This window comes from Heptranchias perlo, chromosome 6 (assembly GCF_035084215.1).
Source record: "Heptranchias perlo isolate sHepPer1 chromosome 6, sHepPer1.hap1, whole genome shotgun sequence".
Classification (NCBI taxonomy): domain Eukaryota; kingdom Metazoa; phylum Chordata; class Chondrichthyes; order Hexanchiformes; family Hexanchidae; genus Heptranchias; species Heptranchias perlo.
The window spans coordinates 23,026,346-23,041,515 of NC_090330.1; the positions used below are offsets into that span (position 1 = coordinate 23,026,346).

Below are 15,170 nucleotides of genomic sequence, written 5' to 3' on the forward strand. Positions count from 1 at the left end.
TTGCAGATTTACAGCCTGTCTGCTATGAAGAGCCAGATCACTGGTGTTCTATCGTCTATTATGAACTAAACAATAGAGTTGGAGAAGCTTTTCATGCATCATCAACAAGTTTGCTCGTTGATGGATTTACAGATCCCTCCAATAATAAGAACAGGTTCTGCCTTGGGCTCCTGTCTAATGTAAATCGAAATTCTACGATTGAAAACACCAGACGGCACATTGGAAAAGGTCAGACCCATAAATAAATGCATTTTCTCTTCAAAAGGTTATTTGTTATTCATCCTCAGAATTCTCTTAAGTCTTTTCAGGTTTTCCCTTCAAATCTCTGGGAACAGTACTTGACGTCTTCCCACAATAACATGCTGAGATCAGGAACCCAGCGGAGTAGGGAATTGGGTAAGAGATGGTGGACAAAGGGCTGAGAAATAGGAAGAAACTGAGAAATAGGGAGAAGCTGAGAAAGATAACATTAAGGGGGCTGCATCCAAACTTAATAACAATTGAGTTTGGCTATGTTTGCCTTGGATAACACACAAAAATGCAATCTATTTAACAGAGCAGTTGTAAGTGGTGTCTCAGGCTGTACCAAAGCCCTTCACATACAATGAATTACATTCACTGTTGCCATGGAAACGAACATGGCACCCATTTTGCACAGTTAGACTTCACAAACAGCACTGAGATGAATGTGTTTGGTAGTGTTGATTGAGGGAGGACAGTGGGAGAACTGTCCCGTTTTTAACAACCACCTGAACAGTTAGTACAGTTTAACCTCTCATTTGCATCATTTATTTGGACTTGTTGAGCTGAAGATAAGACATAAAACATAACTGCATAATAAGTGTACTATAAAAAAAATGAACTTTTCATTAAAGAGATTGGAGAGTTATAATGAAGTACTGTTCTCAGGTAACTTGGTGATAGATGTGCAAACATAGTGGGACTGTCAGATGGTACAGTCTGTTGATGCATGGTATACAGTAGGAAACCTTATGGGGAGACTTTGAGAATAAAAACAAATAACAGTTGTACAACCAGCCTATAAAATTAAATGTATGTTTTCCAAATCCAATTTTTATTTACATCACAAATGGAGGATTGCTTCTTATGTTTTTTTTAAAATCTCGGAATATGGGCAATCCTGCAAGGCCACGTTTATTGCCCATCCCTAGTTGCACTGAGAAGGTGGTGGGTGTTCTCCCTGATCCGCTGAAGTCCTTCTGGAGATGGTAGTGCTCCCACACATTACTTATTAGCTTCGTTCAGCTTCTGGAGTGGGAGTTGCTGTTTCTGCTTTCCAACACCTTATTTTCATAACAGCAGGTGATAGGTGGACAGACATGATAGGTTCACTATTAGGTTTTTTGTTCCACCTGATCTTGAATGGCTGGAGGCTCACAGAGCTAGATAAATTGAAGGTGCATGTCCTAAAAAAAAATCAAACCTGTGTATTTTTTTAAAAATCCTTTAGAGGGTCTCATAATATTAATTTCATTATTTTTAAACAAAGCTTCTTTAGGCTAGCAGACACGATAAACTCTTCATGAAAAATCTTCCAGGTGTCCATCTATACTATGTTGGAGGTGAGGTTTATGCTGAATGCTTGAGTGACAGCAGCATCTTTGTTCAGAGTCGCAACTGCAACTATCAACATGGCTTTCACCCAACCACTGTTTGCAAGATTCCTAGTGGCTGTAGCCTCAAGATATTCAATAACCAGCTCTTTGCGCAGCTCTTAGCTCAATCTGTAAATCATGGATTTGAGGTGGTCTACGAGTTGACAAAAATGTGCACAATTCGCATGAGCTTTGTGAAGGCAAGTAATCTATTATAGGTTGTTATGGAGAAATGGTTTTGTACTGTGCATATTTGATGTAATCCAATATCTAAGACAACAAAGGCATCTTCTACAACTGTTAATGCACTGACTGTGGAATTCTTGCCACACAAAAATTGTTCCATTCATGCCATGTTTTTATTTTCCAAGAATTGTAGATATAAATGACAATCTTAGTGTTTTGTAATCTATTGCAGATTAATTTTTTGCTCTCTGTTGCCTGCTCCACTATTTAAAATAATAAGTATTTTGAGCATTGTTTAATATGCAATAACGATGCTTGGGGAGTAGAAGCTGAGTGGTGCATTGGAATTCAGAACTTGGAAAATTTTTCCAGCTGGCTAGGTGTTATATGAAATGTAAAATTATGCTGATCTTTTTAAACCTCAGTGCATCAATCAGGGTATATTCTGTACTTTAAGAGTTTAGATCCGCCTCACGTTGACAAAAAATTTTGGCGGATGTTTAGATTTCCCCCAAAATGATCGTGAAGTCGGCGGAGTGGCGGTGCTGTCTGCCTAAAACCGGCTTCGGGAGAGCCAAACCGTTTTTGAGTTCAGGCCTCATTTGACTGCTGCTAGTGAGCTGTGGGCAGCCTGCTGTAGTTTACCAGTTGTGGGAGGGCATGAAATCGTCTGGCATGATCTTGCAGGGATTTTGAGCATGGGGCCGTCCGCAATCTGCAGTATTTTTTTAGATCTAGAAAGCGTACGGCCCGTTTACAAAATCAGCTACTGTGAGGGCCAGGAAGAGAAGTTGGGTGGTCAGCAGTTTAGTGGGAATAGGGTCAAGAGAACAGGAGGTATGTCACAAGGACAAGATGAGCTCAAAGGGCATGAGGGGAGATAAGCGGGAAATTATAGAAAGATACGAGTTCCGGGCAAGGGTAAGGAGGGATGCGGCGGTGGCAGTTTAACAGATGGTCTCGATCTTAGTGACAAAGAAGTCCAAGAGCTCTTTGCACTTGTTGTTGGAGGTGAGCGTGAAGGGGGCAGGGGATAGGGATTTAAAGAGATGGTTAGTAGTGGAGAAAAGCTGGGGGTTATCTTTGCATTGCAGGATAATCCTGGAGTAGTGAGCAATTTTGGCAGAGGAGAGCTGGGCCCGATAGTGCTTGATGTAGTCCGGCCAGATCTGGCGATGAATGGCTAAACCAGTTGTGCAACATAATTGCTCAAATCTGCATCCCTTAGACGTGGGAACGAAGATGGGTGCTGCACCAAGGGGACAAGCAGGGTGGGAGAATGTAAAGGTTTTACTGGGGACAAGGGCATCAAAGGTGGAGGTGAGGGTGTAATTGAGCAGATTGGTAGCTGCAGCAGTATAGTGGCGAATGGAGGGCCAAAGGCTAGACAGTTGGGAATTTGAAAGTGCCGTTGTAAATGAATTGGGGGAGAGTTTTTTCGAGGGTTGGTCACAGAAGGAGGTGGGGTTGGAAGGGGGATGTGGGTGGTGAGGGACACAAGGATACAAGGCCTTGTCTGTGATTAATACAAAAGGAGCAAAGAGGCCATGTGAGATGATAAGGTCAAGGGGGTGGCCCTGAATATAGGTAGGAGAGTTTATATGGAGGGAGAGGTTAATAAAGGACAGGAGGGCAGCGAACTCAGATGAGAGAGGGCAAGGTGAATTGAGTTGGAGGTTGCAATCACCGAGGGTGAGAAGTCATTTGGTGCAAAGGCTGAGGGAGGAAAGCAGTGAGAATATCTTGCGTGAGTAACTTGGCATGAGTAGATAGAATAGAATTAAGTGGCTATGCCAATGCAGGAGTTGAAAAGAAATTTCTTAACTGGGTAGTTATGACTTCTAATGCTATAAAGACTCAAATATCTTCCACTGGCAGCCGCAATATTTTTAAACATCCACAAGGGGAGACCAAAGTACAACACCGATTAATAATGGGCAGTAACAATAAAAATAGGAATAATGGGCAACCTGGTGGTGCAGTATATTGGTGCACTAATATTAGAGTATTTGATATGAGATGGCACCTGAAGTTGCCCGTATGTTGAATTCCTACCATTGGGATGTCTGGAGGGGAATCATTTCCCTGCATGAGCGGAAGAGATCCTCTATGCAAATCAACTTAGGCCACACTTGCATGCCTTCGTATGACTGATTCCAGAAAACCATGGAGAAATGGGGCATGGCTTTGATGACTTTAAAAAACAAAATGTCAAAATAACTGAAAATGGTATAAAAATGCAATTTTAATATAGATATTACTACGCCATAAAAAAAACTGCATACATAAGACTGACGGATTTTTAATGGTTTCAGGGCTGGGGAGCAGAGTATCATCGTCAAGACGTTACAAGCACTCCATGTTGGATAGAGATCCATCTGCATGGGCCACTGCAATGGCTGGATAAAGTACTAACTCAAATGGGCTCGCCTCATAATCCCATCTCTTCAGTCTCCTAATAAAGCTGTATATTAACAATATGATGTGTTGGCAATAGCTTCCTAAAATAAAAATTGGTAATGGCCAGAAACTAATGTGTACAATGTATGCAGGCATTTCTCGATTTTATATTTGAGTCATTTTAAAAAGTGTTGCATATTATATTTGGCTTATAAATCCTAATATTTAATATAGTGTTCTGCCATTTAGGGTCTAGCATTTGTTCCATGTGGAGAACAAGCAACTTTTAGTGAAAATAATTGGTTGTTGGAGGAGCTTGAAAATTAGAGTCAATGCAATGCTTTGTCTTTTTGCCTAGTGGTTACATTGTGTTTCATAGGCTGGATTTAAATACGCACAGAATATCTTAACCTTGTTATAACACCCAAGGAAGACAAAAAAATTGTATTACAGATGCAAGACACTCCATCTGTTCAAATATTTATTAAAAATTACATTGAAAAAAATCGAGTTCTGAATTAGTGCATTTTGTTAAGTGTTAAATCATCTAACAAATTGAAGTACCAGCTTGATGTTTTTAAAATATAGTCTTGCGCCTTATAACAACTTAACGTAACAGTGGAGGACCTACCTTTTTAAGTTTAAAATATCCAGCATAACTACTACCAGGCTAAGTTGTTGCTAAGTATTGGAAAGAGACTGACCTTTTCAAAATATTACACTTCATTAATATGTCAGCTCTTTCAGCACAAAATGTTCTAGCACCTTGCTCAATTTAGCCATGGATTTTTTTTTTATTCGTTCATGGGATGTGGGCGTCGCTGGCGAGGCCGGCATTTATTGCCCATCCCCAATTGCCCTTGAGAAGGTGGTGGTGAGCCGCCTTCATGAACCGCTGCAGTCCGTGCGGTGAAGGTTCTCCCACAGTGCTGTTAGGAAGGGAGTTCCAGGATTTTGACCCAGCGACGATGAAGGAACGGCGATATATTTCCAAGTCAGGATGGTGTGTGACTTGGAGGGGAACGTGCAGGTGGTGTTGTTCCCATGTGCCTGCTGCTCTTGTCCTTCTAAGTGGCAGAGGTCGCGGGTTTGGGAGGTGCTGTCGAAGAAGCCTTGGCGAGTTGCTGCAGTGCATCCTGTGGATGGTACACACTGCAGCCACAGTGCGCCGGTGGTGAAGGGAGTGAATGTTTAGGGTGGTGGATGGGGTGCTAATCAAGCGGGCTGCTTTATCTTGGATGGTGTCGAGCTTCTTGAGTGTTGTTGGAGCTGCACTCATCCAGGCAAGTGGAGAGTAGTCCATCACACTCCTGAGTTGTGCCTTGTAGATGGTGGAAAGGCTTTGGGGAGTCAGGAGGTGAGTCACTCACCGCAGAATACCCAGCCTCTGGCCTGCTCTTGTAGCCACAGTATTTATGTGGATGGTCCAGTTAAGTTTCTGGTCAATGGTGACCCCCAGGATGTTGATGATGGGGAATTCGGCGATGGTAATGCCGTTGAATGTCAAGGGGAGGTGGTGAGACTCTCTCTTGTTGGAGATGGTCATTGCCTGGCACTTTTCTGGCGCGAATGCAACTTGCCACTTATCAGCCCAAGCCTGGGTGTTGTCCAGGTCTTGCTGCATGCGGGCTCGGACTGCTTAATTATCTGAGGGGTTGCGAATGGAACTGAACACTGTGCAATCATCAGCGAACATCTCCATTTCTGACCTTATGATGGAGGGAAGGTCATTGAGGAAACAGCTGAAGATGGTTGGGCCTAGGACACTGCCTTGAGGAACTCCTGCAGCAATGTCCTGGGGCTGTGATGATTGGCCACCAACAACCACTACCATCTTCCTTTGTGCTAGGTATGACTCCAGCCACTGGAGAGTTTTCCCCCTGATTCCCATTCAGCGGTAATTGGCTGGATTGGATTTGTCCTGCTTTTTGTGGACGGGACATACCTGGGCAATTTTCCACATTGTCGGGTGGATGCCAGTGTTGTAGCTGTACTGGAACAGCTTGGCTAGAGGCGCAGCTAGTTCTGGAGCACAAGTCTTCAGCACTACAGCCGGGATGTTGTCGGGGCCCATAGCCTTTACTGTATCCAGTGCACTCAGCCGTTTCTTCATATCACGTGGAGTGAATCGAATTGGCTGAAGACTGGCTTCTGTGATGGTGGGGATATCGGGAGGCGGCCGAGATGGATTGTCCACTCGGCACTTCTGGCTGAAGATGGTTGCAAACGCTTCAGCCTTGTCTTTTGCACTCACGTGCTGGACTCCGCCATCGTTGAGGATGGGGATGTTTACAGAGCCTCCTCCTCCGTTAGTTGTTTAATTGTCCACCACCATTCATGACTGGATGTGGCAGGACTGCAGAGCTTTGATCTGATCCATTGGTTGTGGAATCGCTTAGCTCTGTCTATAGCATGTTGCTTCCGCTGTTTAGCATGCATGTAGTCCTGAGTTGTAGCTTCACCAGGTTGGCACCTCATTTTTAGGTACGCCTGGTGCTGCTCCTGGCATGCTCTTCCTCAGTGAATCAGGGTTGATCCCCTGGCTTGTTGGTAATGGTAGAGTGAGGAATATGCCGGGCCATGAGGTTACAGATTGTGCTGGAATACAATTCTGCTGCTGCTGATGGCCCACAGCACCTCATGGATGCCCAGTTTTGAGCTGCTGAATCTGTTCTGAATCTATCCCATTTAGCACTGTGGTAGTGCCACACAGCACATTGGATGGTGTCCTCAGTGCGAAGACGGGACTTCGTCTCCACGAGGACTGTGCGGTAGTCACTCCTACCAATACTGTCATGGACAGATGCATCTGCGACAGGTAGATTGGCGAGGACGAGGTCAAGTAAGTTTTTTCCCTCGTGTTAGTTCGCTCACCACCTGCAGCAGGCCCAGTCTAGCAGCTATGTCCTTCAGGACTCGGCCAGCTCGGTAGTGGTGCTACCGAGCCACTCTTGGTGATGGACATTGAAGTCCCCCACCCAGAGTACATTCTGTGCCCTTGCTACCCTCAGTGCTTCCTCCAAGTGGTGTTCAACATGGAGGAGGACTGATTCATCATCTGAGGGAGGGCGGTAGGTGGTAATCAGCAGGAGGTTTCCTTGCCCATGTTTGACCTGATGGCATGAGATTTCATGGGGTCCAGAGTCAATGTTGAGGACTCCCAGGGCCACTCCCTCCTGACTGCATATCACTGTACCGCCACCTCTGGTGGGTCTGTCCTGCCGGTGGGACAGGAAATACCCAGGGATGGTGATGGAAGAGTCTGGGACGTTGGCTGAAAGGTATGATTCTGTGAGTATGGCTATGTCAGGCTGTTGCTTGACTGGTCTGTGGGACAGCTCTCCCAATTTTGGCACAAGTCCCCAGATGTTAATGAGGAGGACTTTGCAGGATCGACTGGGCTTGGTTTGCCTTTGTCGTGTCCGGTGCCTAGTGGTCCGATGCGGGCGGTCCGTCCGGTTTTATTCTTATTGTGACTTTTTTTCGCGAGATTTTACAACTGAGTGGCTTGCTAGGCCATTTCAGAGGGCAATTAAGAATCAACCACATTGCTGCGGGTCTGGAGTCACATATAGGCCAGACCGGGTAAGGACGGCAGGTTTCCTTCCCTAAAGGACATTAGTGAACCAGATGGGTTTTTACGACAATCCGGTAGTTTCATGGCCACCATTACTGATACTAGTATTTTATATATATCTACGAATCCATTGGATAATTAATATCCCAGTTGAAAAGACGGTAACAAATATAAATTGATGCAAGCAATTGCTGTTGTAATATTGATCTGCCATTTGATAGCACTAGCACATTTAGGAAATACTATACCATATTATCTACAATACATGCCAAGAATATTTAGTAGAATGACACTGCTCCATCAGCAGTTTTGACTTTGACTACAAACTAGAGCAGGATGTCGTTGCTTAACTTTATTCTATTTTCATCTGGGTGGAATTGTTCTATGGATGCCAGTTGCCCTCCAGTACTTCCACTGTGTGAGTCTGGATAGTGAAATTCAGTGTACTATTTGACCATTGGGAGCATCACAGACAAGTCAGATTCTATGCTTATTTGCTTTGATAGCATGTGTCACTGAATAGCTTCAGGAGGGAGGACCCTGTCTAACCTTGAACCTTTCAGGTTTACATCGCTGAATAAGTTTGCTGAACCATCAGATGAGCTCTCGACCACAAAATTGGACCTGAAAGCCTGAATGGAGTCCTGATTTCAGAATCCTCCAAATGTTTTTCACTCTAAATGTCTACAATAATTTTAGTAAAATCATTGTACAAATTTCATAATAAGAATAATTTGGAACCAGAGGTTATGATCAAATCCTTTAATGTACAGAATCAGAATTGTAGATGAGCATCATTGAGAGCTCTTGATTATTAAATGTTAATTTCCATTTTGCAATGCTCCCATTAAATTCTCTTTCAAAACCAGATACTATTAAAATGCTGGAAAAACTGATGGTTGCAGGGGTGGGTGTGAGATGTTGAGAGATTGGGGGAGGGAAGAAGTGTCATGGTGTGGGGAAGGCTTGACAGACCAGCTGGTCTTTTCCTACCAGTCAATTTTGTATGTTCACAACTGCAGATTATGCAAATCCATTTTTATCATACCACTTCTTTTAAACTATCATTCCTCTCTCATCTTTTCTCCTCCCCCCACCTCTCCAAATCACTTTTTTGCTCTTGGGATTTTTTTTTATTCGTTCATGGGATGTGGGCATTGCTGGCAAGGCCAGCATTTATTGCCCATCCCTAATTGCCCTTAAGGTGGGGTGAGTCGTCTTCTTGAACCGCTGCAGTCCGTGTGGTGAAGGTTTTCCCACAGTGCTGTTAGGTAGGAAGTTCCAGGATTTTGACCCAGCTACGATGAAGGAACGGCAATATATTTCCAAGTCGGGATGGTGTGTGACTTGGAGGGGAATGTGCAGGTGGTGGTGTTCCCATGTGCCTGCTGCTCGTGTCCTTCTAGGTGGTAGAGGTCGTGGGTTTGGGAGGTGCTGTCGAAGAAGCCTTGGTGAGTTGCTGCAATGCATCCTGTGGCTGGTACACACTGCAGCCACAGTGCACTGGTGGTGAAGGGAGTGAATGTTTAGGGTGGTGGATGGGGTGCCAATCAAGCGGGCTGCTTTGTTCTGGATCATGTCGAGCTTCTTGAGTGTTGTTGGAGCTGCACTCATCCAGGCAAGTGGACAGTATTCCAAAACACTCCTGACTTGTGCCTTGTAGGTGGTGGAAAGGCTTTGCGGGGGGGGGGTGGGGTGGTGTGGTCAGGAGGTGAGTCAGTCGCCGCAGAATACCCAGCCTCTGGCCTGCTCTTGTAGCCACCGTATTTATATGGCTGGTCCTGTTAAGTTTCTGGTCAATGGTGACCCCCAGGATGTTGATGGTGGGGAATTCGGTGATGGTAATGCCATTGAATGTCGAGGGGAGGTGGTTCAACTCTCTCTTGTTGGAGATGGTCATTGCCTGGCACTTTTCTGGCGCGAATGTTACTTGCCACTTATAAGCCCAAGCCTGGTTGTTGTCCAGGTCTTGCTGCATGCGGGCTTGGACTGCTTCATTATTTGAGGGGTTGCGAATGGAACTGAACACTGTACAATCATCAGCGAACATCGCCATTTCTGACCTTATGATGGAGGGAAGGTCATTGATGAAGCAGCTGAAGATAGTTGGGCCTAGGACACTGCCCTAAGGAACTCCTGCAGCAATGCCCTGGGGCTGAGATGATTGGCCTCCAACAACCACTACCATCTTCCTTTGTGCTAGGTATGACTCCAGCAACTGGAGAGCTTTCCTCCTGCTTCCCATTGACTTCAATTTTACTGGGGCTCCTTGGTGCCACATTCGGTCAAATGCTGCCTTAATATCAAGGGCAGTCACTCTCACCTCACCTCTGTTGTCCATGTTCGGACCAAGGCTGTAATGAGGTCTGGAGCCAAGTGGTCCTGGCGGAACCCAAACTGAGTATTGGTGAGCAGGTTATTAGTGAGTAAGTGCCGCTTGATAGCACTGTCGACGACACCTTCCATCACTTTGCTGATGATTGAGAGTAGAATGATGGGGCGGTAATTGGCCGGATTGGATTTGTCCTGCTTTTTGTGGACAGGACATACCTGGGCAATTTTCCACATTGTCGGGTAGATGCCAGTGTTGTAGCTGTACTGGAACAGCTTGGCTAGAGGCACAACTAGTTCTGGAGCACAAGTCTTCAGCACTACAGCCGGGATGTTGTCGGGGCCCATAGCCTTTGCTGTATCCAGTGCACTCAGCCGTTTCTTCATATCACGTGGAGTGAATCGAATTGGCTGAAGACTGGCTTCTGTGATGGTGGGGATTTCGAGAGGAGGCCGAGATGGATCATCCACTCGGCACTTCTGGCTGAAGATGGTTGCAAACGCTTCAGCCTTGTCTTTTGCACTCACGTGCTGGACTCCGCCATCATTGAGGATGGGGATGTTTGCAGAGCCTCCTCCTCCCGTTAGTTGTTTAATTGCCCACCACCATTCATGACTGGATGTGGTAGGACTGCAGAGCTTTGATTTGATCCGTTGGTTATGGAATCGCTTAGCTCTGTCTCTAGCATGTTGCTTCCGCTGTATAGCATGCTCAGCAGGCTCCATTTATTGCTCATTCGTAGTTGCCCTGAGAAAGTGGTGGTAGGCCTTCCTTTATTGAGATTGTTTTACAACTTGCTAGACCATTCAGAAGGCATTAAGCATTAGCCACGTAATGTGGTACGGGTTGGCTGGAGGCTAGACCGGATAGGAGTGGTAGGTTGCCTTCCCTGGAGAGTGACCCAGTTGGGTTTTTACAACAATCCAGCAGTTTTTATGGTCATTTTTTTCTGGTACTCTCATAAATTACTAGAATCACACAACTGTACCCACAGGATGGGTTATGGTTCCACATGTTCCAGCAAATCTCTGAAATCTTTCCCACATAGCTATTCACATTATTCTAGATCATTTATGTCAATAAGCTATTCTACCATGAGAAGCATTACATCCAACCCTGATCATGTCCAGCAGTAATCACTAGATAGTGATTATGGTGTGTGAATCCTGAGTTTTTCTTTTTCCATCTATGCTCACCTTTTCCAGGTGAGGATGCTGAAGCCAATTGTAACACTCTACTCCCAGCTAAAGTGAGATCAGCTAAGTCAGAGCAGTCAATGGACCAAACCATAGATCTTTCTCGTTTGGTATGGCTCAATACTACATCAGGCAGTAGCATCTCATAGCAAGTCTTTATTCTATAATAGCAATTAGAGACATGGCTGTAGGGTGATCAAGGCTGGGAGCTGAATATCCAAGGATATTCGATATTTAGGAACAACAGGCAAAAAGGAAAAGGAGGTGGGGTGGCGTTGTTAGTAAAGGATGAAATCAGAGGAATAGTGAAAAAGGATGTTGGCTCTGAAAACCAAGATGTGGAATCAGTCTGGGTGGAGTTAATAAGAACCAAGGGGCAGAAAACACTGGTGGGAGTTGTCAATAGGTCTCCAAACAGTAGTGGTAATGTAGGGGGTGGGATCAAACAGGAAATTAGAGATGCATGTAACAAGGGTACTACAGTAATCATGGGTGACTTTAATCTGCATATAGACTGGCTAAACCAAATTAGCAATAATACTGTGGAGGATGAATTCCTGGAGTGTGTATGAGATGGTTTTTTAGACTAGTACGTTGAGGAACCAACCAGGGAACAGGCTATCCTAGATTGGGTATTGTGCAATGAGAAGGGGTTAATTAATAATCTTGTTGTGCGGGGTCCTTTAGGGAAGTGTGACTATAACATGATAGAATTCTTCATTAAGATGGAAAGTGAAGTAGTCCAATCCGAAACTAGGGTCCTAAATCTAAACAAAGGAAACTACGAAGGTATGAGGAGTGAGTTGGCTATGATGGATTGGGAAGCTTCATTAAAAGGCATGACAGTGGATAGGCAATGACTAACATTTAAGGAACGAATGCATGAATTGCAACAATTATACATTCCTTTCTGGTGCACAAAACACAAAAGGAAATGTGGCCCAACCATGGCTAACAAAACAAATTAAGAATAGTATTAGATCCAAAGACGAGTCATATAAAGTTGCCAGAAAAAGTAGCAAGCCTGAGGATTCGGAGCAGTTTAGAATTCAGCAAAAAAGGACCAAGAGATTGATTAAGAGGGGAAAAATTAAGTATGAGAGTAAACTTGCAAGGAACATAAAAGTGGACTAAAAGCCTCTATAAGTATGTAAAAAGAAAAAGATTAGTGAAGACAAATGTAGGTCCCTTACAGTCAGAAATGGGAGAATTTATAATGGGGAACAGGGAAATGGCAGAGCAATTAAACAAATACTTTGGTTCTGTCTTCACAGAAGAGGACACAAATAACTTCCCAGAAATGCTAGGGAACCAAGGGACTCATGAGAAGGAGGAATTAAAGAAAATTAGTATTAGTAAAAAAAAGTGTTGGAAAAATTAATGGGACTGAAAGTCGATAAATCACCAAGACCTGATAATCTGCATCCCAGAACACTAAAAGAGGTAGCCATGGAAATAGTGGATGCATTAGTTGTCATCTTCCAACATTCTATAGATTATGGAACAGTTCCTGCAGATTGGAGGATGGCAAATGTAACCCCAATATTTAAAAAAGGAGACAGAAAACAGGGAACTACAGACTGGTTAACCTAACATCAGTAGTAGGGAAAATGCTAGTCTATTATAAAGGATGTGATAACAGGACACTTAGAAAATATCAACAGGATTAGACAAAGTCAACATGGATTTATGAAAGGGAAATCATGTTTGACAAACCTACTGGAGCTTTTTGAGGATGTAACTGGTAGAATAGATAAGGGAGAACCAGTGGATGTGGTTTATTTGGATTTTCAGAAGGCCTTTGATAAAGTCTCACATAAGAGGTTAGTGTGCAAAATTAAAGCACATGGGATTGGAGGTAATATACTGGCATAGATTGAAAATTGGTTAACAGACAGGAAACAGATAGTAGGAATAAATGGGTCTTTGTTGGGGTGGCAGGCAGTGACTAGTGGGGTACCGCAGGGATCAGTGCTTGGGTCCCAGCAATTCACAATATATATCAATGATTTGGATGAGGGAACCAAATGTAATATTTCCAAGTTTGCTGACAACACAAAACTAGGTGAGATCGTGAGCTGTGAGGAGGATGCAAAGAGGCTTCAAGGCTATTTAGACAAGTTGAGTGAGTGGGCAAATACATGGCAGATGCAGTATAATGTGGATAAATGTGAAGTTATCCACTTCGGAAGGAAAAACAGAAAGGCAGAGTATTATTTAAATGGTGATAGACTGGGGAATGTTGATGTACAAAGGGACCTGGGTGTCCTTGTACACCAGTCACTGAAAGCAAACACACAGGTGCAGCAAGCAGTTAGGAAGGCAAATGGTATGTTGGCTTTCATTGCAAGAGGATTTGAGTACAGGAGCAAGGATGTCTTACTGCAGTTATACAGGGCCTTGGTGAGACCACACCTGGAGTATTGTGTGCAGTTTTGGTCTCCTTACCTAAGAAAGGATATACTTGCCATAGAGGGAGTGCAGCAAAGGTTCACCAGACTGATCCCTGGGATGGCAGGACTGTCATATGAAGAGAGATTGGGTCGACTCGGCCTGTATTCACTCGAGTTTAGAAGAGCGAGAGGGGATCTCATTGAAACATATAAAATTCTGAGAGCTAGACAGACTGGATGCAGGGAGGATGTTTCCCCTGGCTGGGGGATCCATAACGAGGGGTCACAGTCTCAGGATACGGGGTAGGACATTTAGGACTGAGACGAGGAGAAATTTCTTCACTCAGAGGGTGGTGAACCTGTGAAATTCTCTACCACAGAAGGCTGTGGAGGCCAAGTCACTGAATATATTTAAGTAGCAGCTGGATAGATTTCTAGACACAAGGCATTAAGGGGTATGGGGAGAGAGCAGGAATGTGGTATTGAGATAGAGGATCAGCCATTATCATATTGAATGGCGGAGCAAGCTCGAAGGGGCGAATGGCCTACTCCTGCGCCTATTTTCTATGTTTCTATTCGCAGGATAAGATTCTTACTTTAAGTATTGCTATAGAAACAAAAGTAAATGCTGGTCATCTTCAACAATCCAGTTCACTTGTGATCATTCTTTTGCTAATGTATTTCAAATATTAACTAAGAACGCAAGAAATAGGAGCAGGTGTAAGCCATACGGCCCCTCGAGCCTGCTCTGCCATTCAATAAGATCATGGCTGATCTTCAACCTCAACTCCACTTTCCTGGCTGATCCCCCATCCCTTGATTCCCCTGGAGTCCAAATATAAAAATCTATCTCAGCCTTGAATATACTCAATGACTCAGCATCCATAGCCCTCTGGAGTAGAGCATCCCAAAGATTCACAACCCTCTGCGTAAAGAAATTCCTCCTCACCTCAGTCTTAAATGGCTGACCCCTAGTTCTAGACTCTCCAGCCAGGGGAAACAACTCTCAGCTTCTACCCTGTCAAGCCCCCTCAAAATCTTATATGTTTCAATGAGATCACCACATTCTTCTAAACTCCAGGTCATCATTTAAATTCTCCAGTGTATAAGTGACAGTTTTTCAGTTCCAGAATGAAAAAAAAAACAGATCTTAAGGCACTAATCAATTCTTAGAACTATGGAAAGAAAAGCTACATGTTCTCACATAGCCACAAAAAGAGGTCAGATGGAGAGTTCCTAATTTTTTTCCCCCAAAGAAAAATACAACACAGATATAAACAAATAAATACTTTGTGTAGGTTGTTGACATTCGTTATGAATTATTTATAGGAATATCAATAAATAAAATAAAAAGCCTGTTGTACAGATTTCAGTGCAATTCTGCTCTTAGGTGGTTAGCTAACATCTAGGCTTTGAAGTGATGCCATGTGAATATTAGCATGCAAACAATTAATGCATTTTTTGTATGAA

General features: G+C 43.9%; 1 protein-coding gene across 1 annotated transcript in view; it reads left to right on the forward strand.

The window, feature by feature from the left end:
* The window catches only part of smad9 (SMAD family member 9), a 32,973-nt gene extending 28,282 nt beyond the window's left edge, over nt 1-4,691 (forward strand). The window contains exons 6-8 of the mRNA XM_067985925.1: nt 7-228; nt 1,560-1,816; nt 4,118-4,691. Coding sequence (XP_067842026.1) covers nt 7-228; nt 1,560-1,816; nt 4,118-4,261 — 623 coding nt within the window. The 3' untranslated portion in view covers nt 4,262-4,691. The remainder of the gene's footprint in view (nt 1-6; nt 229-1,559; nt 1,817-4,117) is intronic.
* The last annotated feature ends 10,479 nt before the right edge of the window (nt 4,692-15,170 follow it).